Consider the following 19303-nt stretch of genomic DNA (forward strand, 5'->3'; position numbering starts at 1 on the left):
GGAAGAGAAGGCCCCTATAACCATGTCCTGCAGCCAGTGCCCTGGGTGAGTTATCAGTAGTTGTAGTATCTGAGTGAACTTTCCACTCACAAATTAGCCCTCCTCCAGTGAGATTGATGGTCTCTCAGTAGTCTGCGGAGACAGTTTGGCTAATTAGCTGTTCTCCTTCTGCACTGGAGAAGGCAAATCCATGACTGCTGTTTGGAAGTGTATTACTTTTTCTCTACCAGCTTCATCCTGGTGGGATCTGGGGTTAGTCTGGGAGGTTTATGTAAAGACCTGTGGTTGTGACTCGAGGCCAAAAATGCCCACAAGGTGTATCCAACAAGACTATTGTTCAGTTGCACATTGCTGCCTAGGGGCAGCTGTTCTGGGACGAGGAGTGTTGCTGGAGAAGGCCTGTATAGATGCTTTGTATGGATTTCCTCAAGTATAATGTTTGAGTGGTAACCCAGCATGGAAAAATGCACCACGTTGATCTCTGCAGTTTTAATTATTTCATTAGGGGCTCCAGCAGTGAGTGAGGAGCCTTGTGGGAACATCATACACTGAGCTGGTACACCTATAAGTGTGCATGGCCCAGACATGTGGGTTACATTGACAAGATAAAGTCAGAGCCAAAATGTGCCCTTCAGCTCAGTGTCCATGCTGAGCTAATACGATCTTGCCAACAACTTATTCAGATAACTTTAAACCTATTGCTTATTTTTCCTAACCCCTAACTGCCAGATTTGAGGACAACTTGGCCCTATTTCTATCAAATTATAAAGATTGATGAATTTAATAAATCCCAAACAAACAGATTGGTGGGAGAATTATTTAAAGGTTAGAGTTATTTTGCCTTCAAGAGGCTAACAACAGGTGGCTTTTTAAAACTCTTGTAGTTTCTCTCAGTTCTCTCCACTCATCTTTGTTGCAGGTTTCCATGTGTGGGATGACATTTCTTGTCCTCTTCCTTGGAAATTTCCTTACAACAGTCCGTGTTATTTACCAGAAGCAGAAACAGAGGGGGGAAAAGGCCAAGAAACAGTTATGAGACGGAAGGAAGACCAAGATCTGGGCTGGTTATTGTCACACCCCAGTGAAATGCAAGTTTAAATGCACTGTGTTGTGTTGTAGCTTTCTCCTCTTCACTGCCCCTTACCTATTCTTGCCGGGTCCCACAACAGATGAACAAGTAGGTGTATGCATGCAGAGTATATCAGTTCATGAACTGACTCTTAAAATGACCTCCAAATAAAGTTGTACAGGCCCACTCAAGAGCACCACAGAAGTACAGTCGTGCTTATTAAGTCCTATTCTTTATCATTATAGTGGTGGGGAAACGACTAGAGGAGCCACTGTACAACTAAACTTAACCAGCAATGCATTTTCAGCCATTCCACATCCAGTACAGTTTGGACTTGCACATATGTGCAGAAACATGAAGGTCACCCTACCTCCAGAGAGGGGCTGGATGCATCTGATCAAGTTTACATTGGAATGGTTTTGCTGTCATGGATAAAAAAAAACTATTGTACTTGAAAACTAAAGTTTATTTCAAAGAGCTTTTAAATGTCTCCTTCAGGGTTATTTAGAAACTGTACAGATGCCAAATCTCTTCTTGGGCTTCGAGTGGGTATAGGTATTGATTATAACCAACATTTTGATGACGAACTGACATCTTCAGAGATGATGCCTGGGCAAGTCTAGTCTGGTGGTATTTACACCCCTGTATTCTATCCCTGATTGGATGAGGGCCAAGCAATCAGGTTTCCACTCTCCCACCTTGTTTACCACTGAATTCCAGTTCTTTCTTAGAGCGAGACCTTTGTTAAAATTCTTTTCCTCTAGTTTTATTTCAATGGCTTCCTTTACCAGGTGGTTCCAAAAGCCATTGGTGCGGGTCAGTAGTTTTCTGCTGACAAAGTAAATCCTACGGCCATCGCAAATGTAGTGTTCTGTACCGTCAATTTCTCCAGGTAACCCAAACAGATACACCTCCTGTGCTCCTTGATGTGGGGGGGGAGGTGGTTTGCACCGTCACAAGGAATTTTGTAAACACTGGCTGTCCTGAGTGCCAGGTAAGCTGTGACTTGAGCTTCCTTGCAGGTGTGTGGATAGTATTAATCTGGTATTTCTTTAGAATCCTGGTGATCCTTCCAGCGTGTATCAGCCAGACAGGATGCACGGTGGAAACCCGCATTAAGGAGCACGTGAGGTGTATCCATTTGGGTTACCTGGAGAAATTGGCGGTAGCAGAACACTGCCCTAGGATTGACTTTGACTGTTGTGCCGCACCAGTGGTTTTGGGACTACCTGGTAAAGGAAGGCATTGAAATAAAACTAGAGGAAAAGAATTTTAACAAAGTCTAATTAAGAACTGTAATTCAATTGTAAGCTAGGTGGGAGAGCAGAAACCTCATTAGTTAGTCCTCATTCAGTCAGGAGGGATGAAAACGGGTATGAAAATGGGTATAAATGCCACCAGCCTAGACTTACCCAGGCATCATCCCTGAAGATAATGGCAGAGTTTGTCAGAAATGTTGGTTGTAATCGATACCTGTACCCAGCTTGAAGCCAGAATAGAGTTTATCATCATATACATAGGGAAAACACTAGATCCTTTTTGTACAGAAGCTTAATATAACTTAGGGCAGGTATCCAGTTATGGGCTCTACTCCAAGCACACAAATTTTCAAGACACTGGGTGCTAAGGGTTGGCTTGTACCTTAGTCTTCTCTAACCTTCTAGAAAGGGACAATGTGGTGAGCCAGCAGCAACTGTTTCAACAAAATCCACCTCTCCAATGCTGGAAGTCTGACTCAGGAGAGCAGGTGCATCAATGGAAATAGTTAACAAGTCAATGGCTTTCCATCAAAAAACAAATTGGATGAGTGCTTCACACAAGAGGAGGGAAGGATGTATGCTAAGGGGAGCTCTCCCCACCAGATTATCAACCTATCCACTTTGGAAAGACTAGCAGACAGATGGATTAGGGTGAGATTGTGGAAAAAGGAGAGGTTAATTAACCAATTAACCATGAATTGGCTAGCATTTTCCAAAGTAAAAAAACAAAAGATCTGATGTGAAACTTAAACAACACACACAAAATGCTGGTGGAACACAGCAGGCCAGGCAGCATCTATAGGAAGAAGCACTGTCGACGTATCAGGCCAAGACCCTTCGTCGTGGCCCGAAATGTCAACAGTGCTTCTGATAGATGCTGCCTGGCCTGCTGTGTTCCACCAGCATTTGTATGTGTGGTTTGAATTTCCAGCATATGCAGATTTCCTCGTGTTTGATGTGAAACTTAACTGTTCCTCTCTCTCCAGAGCAGTTGCCTGACCTGAATGTTTCCAACATTGTTTTTGTTCAAGTTAAGCAATATTTTTTCAGGACACGGTCATAGCTCAAGGTCTCATTGATAAGGTTCTTAACTGGATAGAATGGCTTTACCTTTTGATAATTTAATCAATGGTCAGCTTCAAATAAATACATTTTTTTTAAAAAATGGCTGTGTTATTGGGATTTGCATTCACACACAAAAACAACACAGAATACACCTTTTATTGGTTATGTTCTTTGGCAGGTACCCCTGTACATCTTTGTCTCCATAAGCAGTTTTGAATTCTAGGAATTTTAACATTTGTTTTTGCCCTTTTTGAACACACCAAATTTCCTGTACAGTACAACCAGTGTTTTAGCACCTCTTTGAACTTTGATAATAAAATCTACTTTGTAGCTGGCAGGTACAATGTACATATGTAACCATATACAACCATGAAGCTCATTTTCTTGTGGGCATACTCAACAAAGCTCAGAAAAGTACAAAAGAATCAATGAAAGTGGTCTTTCTGGAACATAAGGTGCAATGGATACTACATTTTGAGTATTCTTCATTGATCACTACAGGCAGTGAGGTAAGTTACAGTAGTGGTCAGTCAAGAAATTAGTCCAGGATATTTGTAAACCTTTTTTAATCATTTAAGACAAATTACATGATAATAAGTCTACACATACACAAATCATGGAAACAGGGACAAAAGTTAGAGGTGGATAAAAATATTACATTCAAAGGAAGAGATTAGAAAATGTACAATAGATGTTGTGCTTGCCTAGTGTCTAGAAAAATAAATTCACTAGTAATAATGTAGCTAAGGCTTTGCATTAATATATACTGGCAATTTTGATGGTTTAATGTACAAAAGGTTAACAAATGTCCAGAATTCTACATTACAGTACTCTGTAGACAATGATTTGACAACATGCATATGTATCCAACTGGCTCAGAATGATTCTGCTAACAGGAAAGTTATTTTCTAAGTTATCATTAAATTGCGATGCAAAAGGCCCACAGATGCAACTGGACTTTTCCCACTGAGCCTTGTCACTCAAAGATTTCTCACAGGTTACATGTCTCAAATTTGCTGATGATACTAAGCTGGGTGGCGGTGTGACATGTGATGAGGATGTTAGGAGAATTCAGGGTGACTTGGATAGGCTGGGTGAGTGGGCAGATACTTGGCAGATGATGTTTAATGTGAGTAAGTGTGAGGTTATCCACTTTGGGAGTAAGAACAGGAAGGCAGATTATTATCTGAATGGTGTAGAGTTAGGTAAGGGAGAAATACAAAGAGATCTAGGAGTCCTTGTTCATCAGTCACTGAAGGTGAATGAGCAAGTGCAGCAGGCAGTGAAGAAGGCTAATGGAATGTTGGCCTTTATTACAAAGGGAATTGAGCACAAGAGCAAGGAAATCTTCTTGCATTTGTACAGAGCCCTGGTGAGACCACACCTGGAGTATTGTGTACAGTTTTGGTCTCCAGGGTTAAGGAAGGACATCCTGGCTGTAGAGGAAGTGCAGCGTAGATTCACGAGGTTAATTCCTGGGATGTCTAGACTGTCTTACGCAGAGAGGTTAGAGAGACTGGGCTTGTACACGCTGGAATTAAGGAGATTGAGAGGGGATCTGATTGAAACATAGAAGATTATTAAGGGATTGGACAAGATAGAGGCAGGAAATATGTTCCAGATGCTGGGAGAGTCCAGTACCAGAGGGCATGGTTTGAGAATGAGGGGTAGGTCATTTAGGACAGAGTTAAGGAAAAACTACTTCTCTCAGAGAGTTGTGGGGGTGTGGAATGCACTGCCTCGGAAGGCAGTGGAGGCCAATTCTCTGGATGCTTTCAAGAAGGAGCTAGATAGGTATCTTATGGATAGGGGAATCAAGGGATATGGGACAGGGCAGGAACTGGGTATTGATAGTAGATCAGCCATGATCTCAAAATGGCGGTGCAGGCTTGAAGGGCCGAATGGTCTACTGCATCTATTGTCTATTGTCAATCAAAATGGGAAAAATAGCAAAGCCCCAACATTGCTGAGCACTCAGACCAGTTCAGTCTAGTGGGCAGCTTTACGTAGCATAGTATGTTAACCAACTGAGCAGCTAACTCTGACTTTTCACAAGGGAATGAATCATTTCCCCACAGTAAAAAGGTAAAACACCATCATATTTATAAGAGATAAATATCTCTTGGCTGTTCTCCAACTTTGAAATCAATGAACTTACGGTTCTCTAAACTTAATTTCATTCATTTGCTGAGCAATGCCATTCTAATCTTCCAGCCACAGCTAGAACCAGCTGAACCAATGCAAGGTCGAATGCCCCCTGCTCATCAACACATCCACTTGCATCCCTCTATCATGTCAGGATCTCAAAGTAATGAGACATTCAGAACTGAATAAAGGATGTGTGCTGTATGTCTGTGGTCACATGTAAAGTTTTCCTCCAAGCTCCCATTCATGTTAAATTGAAGAAGCATTTCAGATGTTGTTTTGGATTTGATCTCCAACTCTTTACAACCTACAGGTCCATAAAAAAAATCAAGTCAAACTAGTACAGAATCTCTTGGGCCAAATTTCTAGTGGGTGTATATCACTAAACCCTAATACAAATTGATCAGCTGGACATTGTAAAGCTTTTAATATTAAAGCTCAATTTTGGGTTTTTCATCAATTAGAAAGGGCTCAATTTTTTTAATTTGGTTAGAATATAGCCTCAAGGTACTGGACAAAATTCTACTCTCGTCATTAAAATACAAAATGAAAAATCTAACAATACATAAACCACTGACGAGATTTTAAACTCTCAAAATAATTTTTTTTAAAAAGAAAGTGCTGGAACCCAATTGAGATCTCTAAAAACATTTAAGGTAGGTCTCAAAATAAGCTGCTATAAATGCAAATTACAAGAGATTGAGGAGAAATTTTATTCAGACTAGTGAGATTGTGGACGTGATGCAAGTGGGCACCAATATATAGGAGAGTTATGGAAATGTGTTGATTGGTTGAAAGACCAGCTGCTGACACACTAGGGTGCAATCACAGAATAGACAATGTAATTACTGTATTACAATGCAATTTAAGCACGCTTCCCAAATGACAGGTGAGGAACAACTAAGAAGCCTCAAAAGAATTGTAGGGTTCCTGTGTTCTCCAACATATTCTGGCAGTGAGGATGGAAGAGCCAGTCTGTCGATCCTACTGGCTGTGCATATCAGATGGAAGGAATTTTAGCGAGGCTAACACAACCATTTCAAAACACTTAATATCAATTACATTCTGCTCAAGTCATTAGCTGCTTGTCACAATGTTGTTAAATGTATTGTGCCCTTGTCACAATCCATTTCTATCTTAAACAGTTAGCAACAGAAGTCCTCCCAGTTGTTTTGGCACTAGACAACACTTCTCCTCCATATTCACAGTGACCATTACAGACAGAAGGCATTACCCCTTCCTTTACACCTTCAACAGTGAGCAGCCCAAATTAACCACCCTTCCTGATGTATCCGTGCCCTTTCTTAGTTTCCTCCTCAATCCACTTCTCATCTCCCAGACTGCTGTAATTTGACTGTTGATTTCTGGTCTTTTCAAGAACACTTCTTTGTGCATGTTCAATGTAGCGGTTAACACAATTGTTACCCTGGGAACACTGCTTATTTTCAGCCCAATTTCCTAAATTGTTGAAAATTGCATTTAGAAAGACTTCAGCGGAGTTATCAATAAAGCACACTATAATGGCTGCATAAATTTTACTCTCATTGGGGTCCTACCCAATTCGACATGGCATTCAATTAACTAAGCCTGATCCAAACTAGGGCATCTAATTTGCCCAGTGATATTTTTTGTTCAAAAATAAACACTACAGAATTCAGTTACATTTTTTGTTCAGTTAGTGAATTCATTTTTTTTCTACCAGAGATTGCATCGATCAACTTTTTCCCTCCATGTTCTGGAGAAGTTGACAACTGTCTTCATTAAAGTAAAACTGGGAAATTTAACATGCCTCTCCTGGCGATTCGCAAGTTAAAACAGTGGACAATGACAGATCAGCTAAGGACAGTATGCCTAATGCGTGACTGAACAACAGGAATTGAAGCAGTATGAAGACCATGGTAGAGTTCACTAAACAAAACCCTTACTACATATAAAAGGTTCAATAGACTTGTCAGCATATGGAAGCATAAATAGATATGATTCCATTTTTCTACACACAGGAAGGCTTTACACTTTAGTTCATTAACACATTGCATATTGCATATCTACAATAAACAGATGATGGTATGAGGTCCTCCACCAAGAGAGGACCGCAACGTCGTTGTGGTTTGGAGGTTTGCTGCCTCAATGACCTGGAAAGCCATGTTGGCTGGCTCTTGGTAAGGTCACCGTCACCCATACCAAACAGATCAAAGCTTAGCGGCCAGATTAAGAGTGGACCACTGGTCCTCCAGGTTCAGGGAATTAGCTCAGGGCTAACAACCCTGAGTGGCAAAACAACACTGTTATGGAAATAACAAAGAAGAATCTTCCTATATCTGAGTGTGACGGTATTCCTGAGTCTCCTCCTGGAACTGACATGACCAACAATAGTGAAAACTGAGTTACTGACATGATGAAGGAAACCCTGAACACCGCTAGAGAGAGGACTTTCATTGCCACACTAAATGCCACTAACATAACTGGCAGTAGAGTACAGAGGTACAAGGCACTCATATGGACTTCAACTGCTTAGTGAATTATCCTAATCTACAAAGCAAGTGTTTTTTCAAGCTCTGAGTCACAAAGCTATATTATTGAATCTGCAGGCATGTTTCTGTTGAGATCATTGTTGCAGGCAAGTAATACTAAAGTGCTTGAGAACAAAGTGAACACAGTTCAGAGGGTTAAAAATGTTTTTAAACAATTTTAACCAATTTTAATTTTAAACAAAAATTAAACATTGTGTTTTGGACCAGGAATCCTAGTTGAAATAGCAAATATTGCCACAAAATTTCTACAATTATGAGTAGAGCGCATTTGTGGTAACCTTTCCCCATCCCAACAATTTCATTACTCGTCTGATAAAGAACTATGAATGATCTCAAAATTGAGTGCCAATCAAGTCCACTCTTAATTTCAGAAATAGCCCATTAGTAATATTGTCCCTTTAGAACACCATTATGCCCAAAAGGGGCATAAGCATTAAAACAAAGGACAGAACCCATGAAAATGCCATTAGGCTTTACAATTCTACTGCCAGGACTTAAGAACTTTTTAAAAGCTATTATTAATGCTTTTTGAGATAGTGATTTAGATGCATATCATATTTTTTACTGAGTTAAGTATTGTATGTAATTAGTTTTGCTACAACAAGTGTATGGGACATTGGAAAAAAGTTGAATTTCCCCATGGGGATGAATAAAGTATCTATCTATCTATCTAAAATAACAAAAGTTGGAGAGACTGAGCAGAGGGATGTTGATGTTGAGAACTTGAAGGCAATGAAAGAATGAGAAGTGGCCAGAACTTCCCAGTGCAACAGCAAAAACAAAATCATGGATGCAAAGGCAAGTTATTCAAGGACCAGACTTGGGTTCCTAGCAGCCATCTCTCAATAGAATTGGCACGTTCCTGATTAGAGAAGGAAATCTGTAAAGTCAATTTGAAAGTGAGCCAATTAAACCATTCAAAATGCTGGTGGAATACAGCAGGCAAGGCAGCATCTATAGGGAGAAGCGCTGTCGACGTTTCGGGCCGAGAACCTTCGTCAGGACTAACCAAAAGGACAGCGCTTCTCCCTATAGATGCTGCCTGGCCTGCTGTGTTCCACCAGCATTTTGTGTGTGTTGTTGTTTGAATTTCCAGTATCTGCAGATTTCCTCGTGTTTGCAAAACAACCATTGAAGCTTTTGGAAACAAATGAAATTGTTTCTCATTTGCTAAGTATTCAAAACTTGATCCTATAAAAACTAATGCTTAAGTTATTCACCAGCGAAAGATTACATGTGCAACAGCAGATTTGAGCTGTGACAAAGAATTTTGCTTTTTTTTTTTAAAAAAGCTTGCTCATTGCAGCCAAGATTTTTTTATATAAAATCAAATAAATGTCTGCCAAAAGCAATTAACTAAATCTTGAGCTGCTTTCTGACGTTTGCCAGGTTTGACCTTCTCCAAGAATCAGTGAGTTAATGATTTGATGTTTCATAACAGGAAAATGTGGGAATTGCATCAGAGGCCAGTCAGAGTATGTGTGTAGGTCAGCCTTTGGACAATAACCTTCATTCAGATAGCGCCTGCAATTTCATCTGTTGTTGCATCACTCCAGCATTTCTACATTTCTATTTTATTTCCTTTTAATGCAAGAAAGGGACCGAGGGGCTCATCAGAAGCCATGAAGTTCTCATTTTTGCTCTGTAGCATGGATATCATCTATGAAAGTACTGCAGCACTGTAGAATGGAAGAAGACCCTAACATGTTCCATTAACTTACAAGGTTTTAAGATGGAATGGGGGATTCCAGGTTGAAGCTTTGTGTTTGCTAGACTTCTATTTTCCAATTGTCAATAGTGCCTAAAAACTTCCCAAAGTGAGTACCATAATCATATGAATCTACTTATGATAAAAGGAAACAGTACATTAGAGACAACCATTCTGTTTCAAGAGAAGATCACGAGCTCAATTATTCTTTTAAGATCAAGTATACTGTAAATCAGCATAAATTAGTAATATTTCTATTTAGTTATAGTATATTAAATAAAAATTTGCAGGTTATGCCAAATTGAAAGGATGGAGAAAGCTCAGGGAGTAATCCAGTCTGATGACCTCACCCACCACCAGCTTTTCTCTCAAAATCAAAAACAAAAACAAAACAGAAGGATATATAACTGATAATTGTGTAAATGAAATGGCCTGCTCAATGTATGAAATGAAATGTATGCTCAATGAATTCTTCTTATTGAAGACCTGCTGCTATTTTCATTGTTACTAGTCGTGATTTCCCTACAATATCATTCAATTATTTTATTTGAAACATTAAAAAATACAAGACCAATACAGAGGAAATTAACCTTAGGAGTTATACTCTGTTGTGTGTGGCAGCAGGCCAGTTTAAATAATTCTTATTAAAAACAGTTTGCCAGAATTTGAGTCTTTGTAATTCAAAATAACTTTTAAAAATCAGTTACAGAAAGTATCTCATGTTAAATTTTGGTATCAATTCTGATGGAGCACAGCACTGAGTGTAGCACAAAGCTTTTCCTCCACAGATTCTACATTATGTTAAAATCATCACCTCATTCTTTAGTTTTAATGATCTTTGCATTGATTATTGTAGGTCACTAGCTGTGAACTACTGATATCCTATTCATTTGTACAATGCAGCAAAGGCTTACTGCCCCAATTTCCACCTTAACTCCACACGTCCGAAGAATAACGGCCTTTTGTCATCAGTTTCTTAATGTAATCAACAGCCTGGTCGTGCTTCATGTTTCCAAGCTCAGCAGCAATTTCATAGAATGTGTTCTGGACATCTCTTGCCATATTCTTCGCATCACTGAAATAAAAATAGAAAGCCTTGCATTTACATTGTACTTTTTCCAGCCTCAATAAGGTCCTAAATCACACTAGTCATTTAAATACTTTAAAAACATATACACTCAGAAGTTACTTTATCAGTTATGTGCCCTGATACATGCTGTATATTCTATACAATTCATATCCTCCCCCCCACCCCCCGAAAACAGAAATGTATCTAGGATTTCCCTTGATCCAGTTTAAGTGTGGAACTACATGCATCTCACACGCTCCACTTACCCACAGATGTAAATATGCCCATTGTCCTTGTGGATCAGATCCCACACATGTTCTTTATTTTTCTTCAATAAATGTTGGACATACACCTAAAGTTTTTTTTGAAGAAATCATTAAGAGGGGAAAACAGAGAGATAAAATGAATCACCCAAGACCACACAATATACAAAAGGACATCGCCACTGGCTCACTTTTCTCAAAGGTTTCCACCTCATGAAAGATCTAACTATTCTATTTTAATGCCTTATCTAAAAGCTAATTGTAACAGTAACTGACATCTATGTAGAACACGAAACACTTAAGAAAAAACCTCGAAGATACATCACGGGGCCATTACTAAACAAAATCTAATACTGACCTGAAGGAGGTAACATATTAGGAAAGTTAGTTGAACATCTGGTCCAGGAAATAAAGATTGCTTAGGATTAAGGTAGATATATTTAGAGCTACGAATCATAGTAAGTGAAATTACATTTTCAAAAATTGTCCTAATTTTGCTTTCAACTAACTTCTGCCTCTCAAATGTTCAAATCTTAGTCTGTAGTTAACTAAGAGATTAAGCTTTCAATTACCCTTTTCTATTCACGTTAGTTTTCAAAGTCCCCAAACTTTTTGTGGAGTCTCCAGAACCAAATAAAATTCTCAAGATGCAGTCCAAGATATAAGCACCCAACTTCAGCACCAAGGCACCTGACATACTGTACAGATTTGCTAATCTCATTCAACAATATTTTCATTTTCTAGTTCACAGCAGGGATAAATTTGGGTTTTACTCTCAGATCACAGTTTCCATTAGTTAAATACTTGCACCATCGAATTTTTTAAAAAAATGTCTATTATTTATCTTATTTCAACTGTTATGTTTCCTTCCATGACAATATGTACCAATCATGCTTGTCCACACTTCTAATGGCAGTGCTCTGGAAGCAGTTGTCACCCTCATCCCTTTCATGAAACTCCAGGGATTGATGCTGAAACCCTAATTCCTGCATTCAGAGCCCAACATAAACTGGTCAATTTTGTGGATGGAATCAGACAAACATTACCAAAAAAAAAGGCCATCTATTCTCGACTCTTTCAAAAAGCTCATTATTCACATCCAAATTTTACTTCAGATATTCAACAACTCAAGACTTTCATATAAAAATTTTATTTTCAGTGGATACAGTCAGCCCTCCTTATCTGCGAATTCAACCAATGGCGAAAACCCGGAAGTGCTCTTCCAGCACTTGTCGTTGGAGCATGTACAGACTTTTTTTTCCCTGTCATTATTCCCTAAACAATGCAGTATAACAACTATTTTACAAAGCATTTATATTGTATTAGGTATTATAAGTAATCTAGATATGATTTAAAGTATACAGGACGTGCATGGGTTATCGTGGATCGGGATTGAAAAAAATCATAAGTTCTCTTACATTGGAACAGGTACATCCAGTATTATTTAGCATCAGTTAGTCAAATGTTTGTCTTAGTATATATTTTACCTTTCTATGCATATAAAACGCTTAAGAATGTATGTTTCAGCGCTGGGCTCGGGAAATTCCCGAGTTCAATCCAGTGACAGATCGCTCCCGAGTGCGCTCTCCACTGTGCTGGGTTGATGTGGAGGATCAAAAACCCAAAACCCAATCATTAAACCACTGTGTTGCTTAGTAATAATTGTAGCTTTCATCGGGGCAGGGCCTTTCTCACTTTATCCATTAAAATTGTTCCAATCATTGACCGATGTAGCCTAACGCTTTTCCAATGACCAATGGTGTTTCACCTCTTTCTGATCGCTTTATTATTTCCACTTTATTTTCAATCGTGATTATTTTCGTGAACAGAAACACTGCCAATTCAGAGCTCTGGCGCCGGGGTCCTAAGGTCCACTGCACTGAGACAGGTTGAATATGGGACTTCAGCATTCACGTTTTTTGGTATCCAAGAGGGGTCCTGGAACCAATCCCTCGCTGATAAGGAGGGCCTACTACTGTACATTTATTTCTTGGCAAAGGATGAGCAATAGATTTAAAAACAGAACAGTAGATATCAGCAACAGAAAGAATACTTGATTTTCAAACATAACAGAGTTGCTTTTGAAATTCCAAATATAGCTTCTTTAAAAACTTTAATTTTTAAACTTGATGTCATTGGCAATGCTGGCATTCAGTGACCCCCAGACTGTGGAGAATTTAAAAACTCAACTATGTTGGAGTCAGAAATCAGTAGATTTCCTTCCCTGGAGGACAGCCCTGTAGTTTTTTTTGAAAATGTCAATTAACACTGTAACATATCACATTTATTTACAACTTGAATTTAAACACCCTTATTGCTACAAAATCATGCCTTTGGATCAAAAGTCTAGAAATCAGGCTGCTTGCCCACGTAACCTGACTTTACATTGGCAACCAATCTCATAACCGTTAGGAGTAAAATGGCACCAGCTGCAAACCCTGGGAGATAGCATTTTTAAAAACACATGGGAGGCTAGAAACAGGGACAGAGTATAGATGACATGTTTTCAGTTCAATTTACCTTCTCTGCCTGGTCCCTGGAGAATGCTACATGAAGTTGAGTGAGAACACCATCCTTCTGGAAGCCCTCCAGCTCTTCTTGATACAGATAGTCTTCATTCTTGTGTCGGCAGCCGTAGTACAGAACAGTCTCACCAACCTCCTTTCCTGTAAAACCAGATGGACAGGCCTGTCATCACCAATACCTTCCATAATCAGATATAAAGACCGATAAAAGCTTGAGGATTAACAAAAAGGAAGCAAAATAGCAAGCAATGAAAGCAGACTCAGTGACAGCTGACAGGGATGTCAAATCAGCAAGAAGCCTGATAGAATGGGAAGTGGTGAATAGAACAAACTGGAGATAGCCAGCTGAATTTTTAGCTGAGATATTTGTTTTAGATTGGGTTTGTGCTTATTTGCTGCATTATAGCAATCTTTTCAAGCAGCCCAGTCACCATAGTGACTCAAGAATCTGTTATATCTAATCCAGAAATGCAGGAGAGATGCCGCATGGCTTGGCATCAGTATCTCTTCTAATGCAAATGAAAAGTGTCACAAAGTTCACGCCAACATTTAAATGAAGTAAATATGGTACAAACATGGAAAAAAGTGAGAACAGTTTCAATGGAGAGAACAGCACACTTTGAGCATTTGAATGAAGAGCATTCGTATGTTATTAGGTCCTTTTGCAAAGCTCTCAATTTACGTGACATTGACTGCTACTAGATTCAGTTACTTTATTTATTGAACACAGTGTGGAATAGGCCTTTCTGGGCATTAGAGCCACGCTGCTCAGTAACCCCCAATTTAACCCTAGACTAATCATGGGGCTTTTAGAATGACCAATTAACTTGCCAACAGGTACGTCTTTGGACTGCGGGAGGAAACAAGAACACCCAGAGAAAATCCATCCATCCATAGGGAGGACACACAGAGAATAGAAACATAGAAATCTGCAGCACATCACAGGCCCTTCAGCCCACAATGTTGTGCCGGCCATGTATCCTACCCTAGAAACAGCTTAGACTTTCCCTACCACATAGCCCTCTATTTCTTTAAGCTCCATGTACCTATCTAAGAACCTCTTAAAAGACCCTATTGTATCTGCCTCTACCACCATTGCTGGCAGTGCATTCCATGCACCCACCATTCTGTGTGTGAAAAACTTACCTCTGACATTCCCTCGTATCTACTTCTAAGCACCTTAAAACTATGCCCCTCATGTTAGCCCTTTCAACCCTGGGAAAAAGCCTCTGGCTATCCACACAAACAATTCCCCTCATCATCTTATACACCTCTCATCCTCCATCGCTCCAAGGAGAAAAGGCCAAGTTCACTCAATCTGTTCTCATAAGGCATGCTCCCCAATCCAGGCAACATCCTTGTAAATCTCCTCTGCACCCTTTCTATAGTATCCACATCTAAGATAATGTCAGAATTGAACTCTAAACTCTGATGCCCACAATCTGCAATAGCATGTGCTACCATGGCATCTAAATGACTTCATTATAAATGACTTCATTCTGTATTACACCATCTCTAAGAATCAATTTAACTCACAAAAAACAAATTGTCCCAATTCACGTCACAGAGCAACCACACTGCATTACAGCAAGGTATCAACAAAGAATAGAACAAGTACTTTTATTGACAGTACTGATCAGCAGAAAAAATTGCTGGCAAGGACACAGGAGCACTTGAGGTTAATGTGTGTCATTGTCAGACTGGGGTAAGAGAAACAGCACAATAAATATTTATTTATTGACATACAGAGTGGAATTGGCCTTTCTGGTCCTTTGAGCTGTGCTGCCCACAACCCCTGATTTAACCCTAGCCTAATCACAATGACCAATTAACCTACCAACTGGTATGTCTTTGGACTGTGGAAACTGGACACCCAGAGAAAACCAGTTACAGAGAGAACGCACAGACTCCTTACAGACAGTGGCAGGAACTGAACCCAGGCCACTGGTACTGTAAAGCATTGTTCTAACCACTATGCTACTGTGCCATCCAATAAGGAAATAGCAGAAACAAAATATTTAATTTCTCTATCTTCAGGAAAGACAACACAGAAAACCTCTTGGAAACAGTGGTCCACAGGAACTGGGAAATTGTATCCTAGGGCTCTGCAGATGGCAGCTCTGGAGGAAATGAATATTTGTATTACCATCTTCCCAAAGTTTCACTAGTTCCAGAATAGTTCACATTGATTGCACGGCAGCATATATAACCCCACCACCCAAGAGAGCTGAAAGAAAACAAGAAAACTGTAGACCAGTTAGCCTAACAGTTTAACAGAAGCAAAATATTTTAATAAGTACCACTAAAAAATTAGACCTGGGTAGTAGCGACACTGATTTATGAAAAGGAAATCCTGAGTGATAAACCTGTTAGAATTTGAAGTTGGTGCAAAAAAAGGCTGATGTATCTGGATGAGGTGCCACCTCAGATCATGTTACTGAGGGCAATACATCAACACAGATGGAGAATTGATGAAGAAGAAAACTATAAGGAACAGGACAGTTTCAGATATGGTGGATTGCGGGGATTGGTAGCGAGGTCTCACTAAGTTACAATGAACAATTTAAATGAGGGGACAAAGTGTAATATTGTATAACTAAGTTTACCAAAGATACAAACTGGATGGAAGTGCAAGCTGTGAAGAAGTTGCAGAAAGGCTTCAGGACACACAGACAATCTGTGATCGGACTAGGATGAAATTTAATGTGGAGTGCAAAATCACCTACATTGGAAGAAAAAATTGAAAGTCGTGTTATTTATAAGTGGCAAGCTGGCATTCAAAGTAATTTGATGTTTTTGCATAAAAACACTGGAAGTTAACATGCTGGTACAGTATGCTTAAAGGGTTCATGTGATCGATGCAGAGAAGTTAATCTCAAGTTGGGCATCCAGAATTAAGGACCTGATCATTCAGAACAAAATATTCACCCAGATGATGGTGAATCTTTGGAATTATCTAAATGAGCTGTGAAGACTCAGATGCAGAGTGCATTAATGAAAGGATCAATTAACATTCTTTTCCCCCCAATCTTGTTAATGCAGGAAAGTGTTGCTGAGATTAAAAATAAAATCAGTTGTGAATACACAGAAGGATGGAGTGAGCAGAAAGGATAAACAGCTATCTCCTGCTTTTATTTGCTGGGCTTGGGCTGCATCCTGACCAGCAGTGGCTGTGGGTCATTTCTGATAACACTGTGTCCAGACCTTACAGTCACATTTTATAACCCCAGATCCCACAGCTCAGAATCGCAGCCACACCAGTCCTCAGAGGCAGCCTCCGCACATTACCTTGCATCTCATATCAAGGCCTGCAGCGGTGAGATTAGGTTAACTATTTCTGTGTGGTGGGAGCTCCTGTGCAGGCATCAGTATGCAACAGTGGGAAGGAAAGGTTCTCTGCACAGTCAAGAACCCAAATAAAATATAATGGCCTCTGTGACAGACTGCACTAGCATTCTTATTCGTCACACTAAATAAGGCAGGCAGTAGTATGCAGGAGGGGACATGTCATTAGGAATCATTTCAAAAGGAGCTAAAAAGAGTACAAGGAATGTCATAATCAACACAATGTCACTTATAGTGCAAAAAGAACAGTTGTCTGCAAACGTTACGATATTCATCCTGTACCTTGTTGCTTCAGCCAGGCTCGTTCTTGAATAAAACCAACGAAGGGAGCAATGCCTGTGCCAGGTCCGATCATGAGGATGGGCGTGCTAGGTTTGTAAGGCAGCCGGAACTGAGATTTTCTTACATACATTGGAACAGTGGGCTTGTGGCCGTTATCTGTCGGCACTTTGTTGCGCAGCCAGGTTGTTGCAACACCTCTGTTGGTACGACCCGCTTTAGATACATATTCCACCACAACCGCACAGATATGGACTGAATTAGAGTGAACCTAAAACAAACATTTTAAAACCATTTACAATATGACATTAAAGAATACAAACTCATTAACAAATCATAGAAAATTAATTTACTACATAAGGTGATGTTGATTGGTTAAGGGATAAATAACCTGGAGCTGCTCTGTCTATCCCACTGTGTGGGTGCCCAGTTTTCTTCCCAGAAACTCAAGATGCATGGATTGGTAGATTGACCGGCTATAGCAAGTTACCAGCTATTGTAGGTGGATGGGGAGTTGATGGATACAAGTACACGTTAGTGTGACAATGGAGTTGCTCAGAAGTGGTATAGACCCTTTGGGTCGCAAGTCTTTCTGCTGTGAACACAAGGTATATTGAATAACAAGGAGCAAACACGAGGAAATCTGCAGATGCTGGAAATTCAAACAACACACACAAAATGCTGGTGGAATACAGCAGGCTAGGCAGCATCTATAGGGAGAAGCGCTGTCGACGTTTCGGGCCGAGACCCTTCGTCAGGACTAACCGAAATGCGTCGCATTTCCCCCTCCCCCTACTACTTTCAAATCTCTTACTATCTTTCCTTTTGGTTAGTCCTGACGAAGGGTCTCGGCCCGAAACGTCGACAGCGCTTCTCCCTATAGATGCTGCCTAGCCTGCTGTGTTCCACCAGCATTTTGTGCGTGTTGAATAACAAGGATTTGTGTTTCCCTGACCAAAGTAATGCTGCAACATTTGTTCAACTATCAGACAAGATTGTGATCTTATACCATAAAGGTACTGCAGAGTAAATCATTCCCTGAGTAGTGTGCACAGGAGGGCAAAATTTAGTTGTGTCATGTGTCTGCTATGATGCTTGAACCATCAAGTAGGAAATGTTGTTTTGAGTAGACTGCAGGTAGAAACACAGGCCTTAACTTCAATCAATTCTCCTCAGGCCACAGTGGGAAATTAAAGCAATCAGGTGTTCCCTCTGATGTCCAGTTTCAAATGGGTTTTCCCAAGCAACCTTCATTAATTATTCAGCTTCTAGTCCTGCAGAATAATGTCAGTGAGCTGCAAAGTCAGCAGGGTATCAGTCCTAGGATACACACAGCGCCAATCATTGGACTAAATTAACTCAACTTAAAGAATCCATATTCAAACAAAACAGCTTTTACAAAAAATCACTGTTTATTTTTACTATTCTATATAAGAAAACATGCAATGAAGGAAATGGTTTACCAGTGTGATGGGCAAACACCATATACAAACTCTGTGCTCTTAAATGGTCCTGAAAGTGAGTTGATAGTTACAATAAGCCGTATGAAAAAACAGCACATCCCACTGTGTATTCACCATAAAGCACAAATCTAGTTCAGTTTATCAGGTATTGCAATCAAAATTTACAATTATTCATCCATGCATTTTAAAAATGAAGTTTTAAAATTGTTGATTTATTGTACTACGCCATGTTATAAACGGCTTCCATGAATTACTATTCTTCTATAACATCAATAATCATTTGACAAGACTTCTCAGCTCATCTCACCTTTGAAGATGAAGCAATGGAGTAGTAGCGGGCCTGTAATCGGGGCAACAGCTCACAGAGATGATCGATGGGAGGGCGGAGAGACTTCAAGTCTTCCAGGATGGCCAGAATGTTCCTTCTATCTTCTACCACCCCACTTCAAGTATTGGGACTGAAAGACAACACAGTCACAGTCACTTGTGAGCTGGTTCAATGGCTGCCTCCCATGCTGCCATTTTTTTTTTAAATCGAGCCGACCATTCAATAAAATACATTAGCCTACATTGTACTGAACA

At 39.8% G+C, this 19303-nt stretch overlaps 2 protein-coding genes across 5 annotated transcripts in view; one reads left to right on the forward strand and one right to left on the reverse strand.

The window, feature by feature from the left end:
* Positions 1-2350, forward strand: part of LOC140731850 (transmembrane protein 120A-like) — a 39375-nt gene extending 37025 nt beyond the window's left edge. For 2 of the 4 annotated variants that reach the window (XM_073053761.1, XM_073053763.1), the window contains exon 12: positions 920-2348. In XM_073053761.1, coding sequence (XP_072909862.1) covers positions 920-1036 — 117 coding nt within the window. In that variant the 3' untranslated portion in view covers positions 1037-2348. Of the gene's footprint in view, positions 1-919 lie in introns of all 4 variants that reach the window. The other 2 variants (XM_073053764.1, XM_073053765.1) reach the window with 2 other exon arrangements.
* A 1592-nt stretch (positions 2351-3942) lies between these two features.
* The window catches only part of LOC140731851 (NADPH--cytochrome P450 reductase-like), a 92578-nt gene continuing 77217 nt past the window's right edge, over positions 3943-19303 (reverse strand). Inside the window, 6 exon segments of the mRNA XM_073053767.1 lie at positions 3943-10852; positions 11113-11198; positions 13630-13775; positions 17262-17529; positions 19029-19160; positions 19162-19179. Coding sequence (XP_072909868.1) covers positions 10708-10852; positions 11113-11198; positions 13630-13775; positions 17262-17529; positions 19029-19160; positions 19162-19179 — 795 coding nt within the window. The 3' untranslated portion in view covers positions 3943-10707.

This window comes from Hemitrygon akajei, chromosome 8, assembly GCF_048418815.1.
Source record: "Hemitrygon akajei chromosome 8, sHemAka1.3, whole genome shotgun sequence".
Lineage (NCBI taxonomy): Eukaryota > Metazoa > Chordata > Chondrichthyes > Myliobatiformes > Dasyatidae > Hemitrygon > Hemitrygon akajei.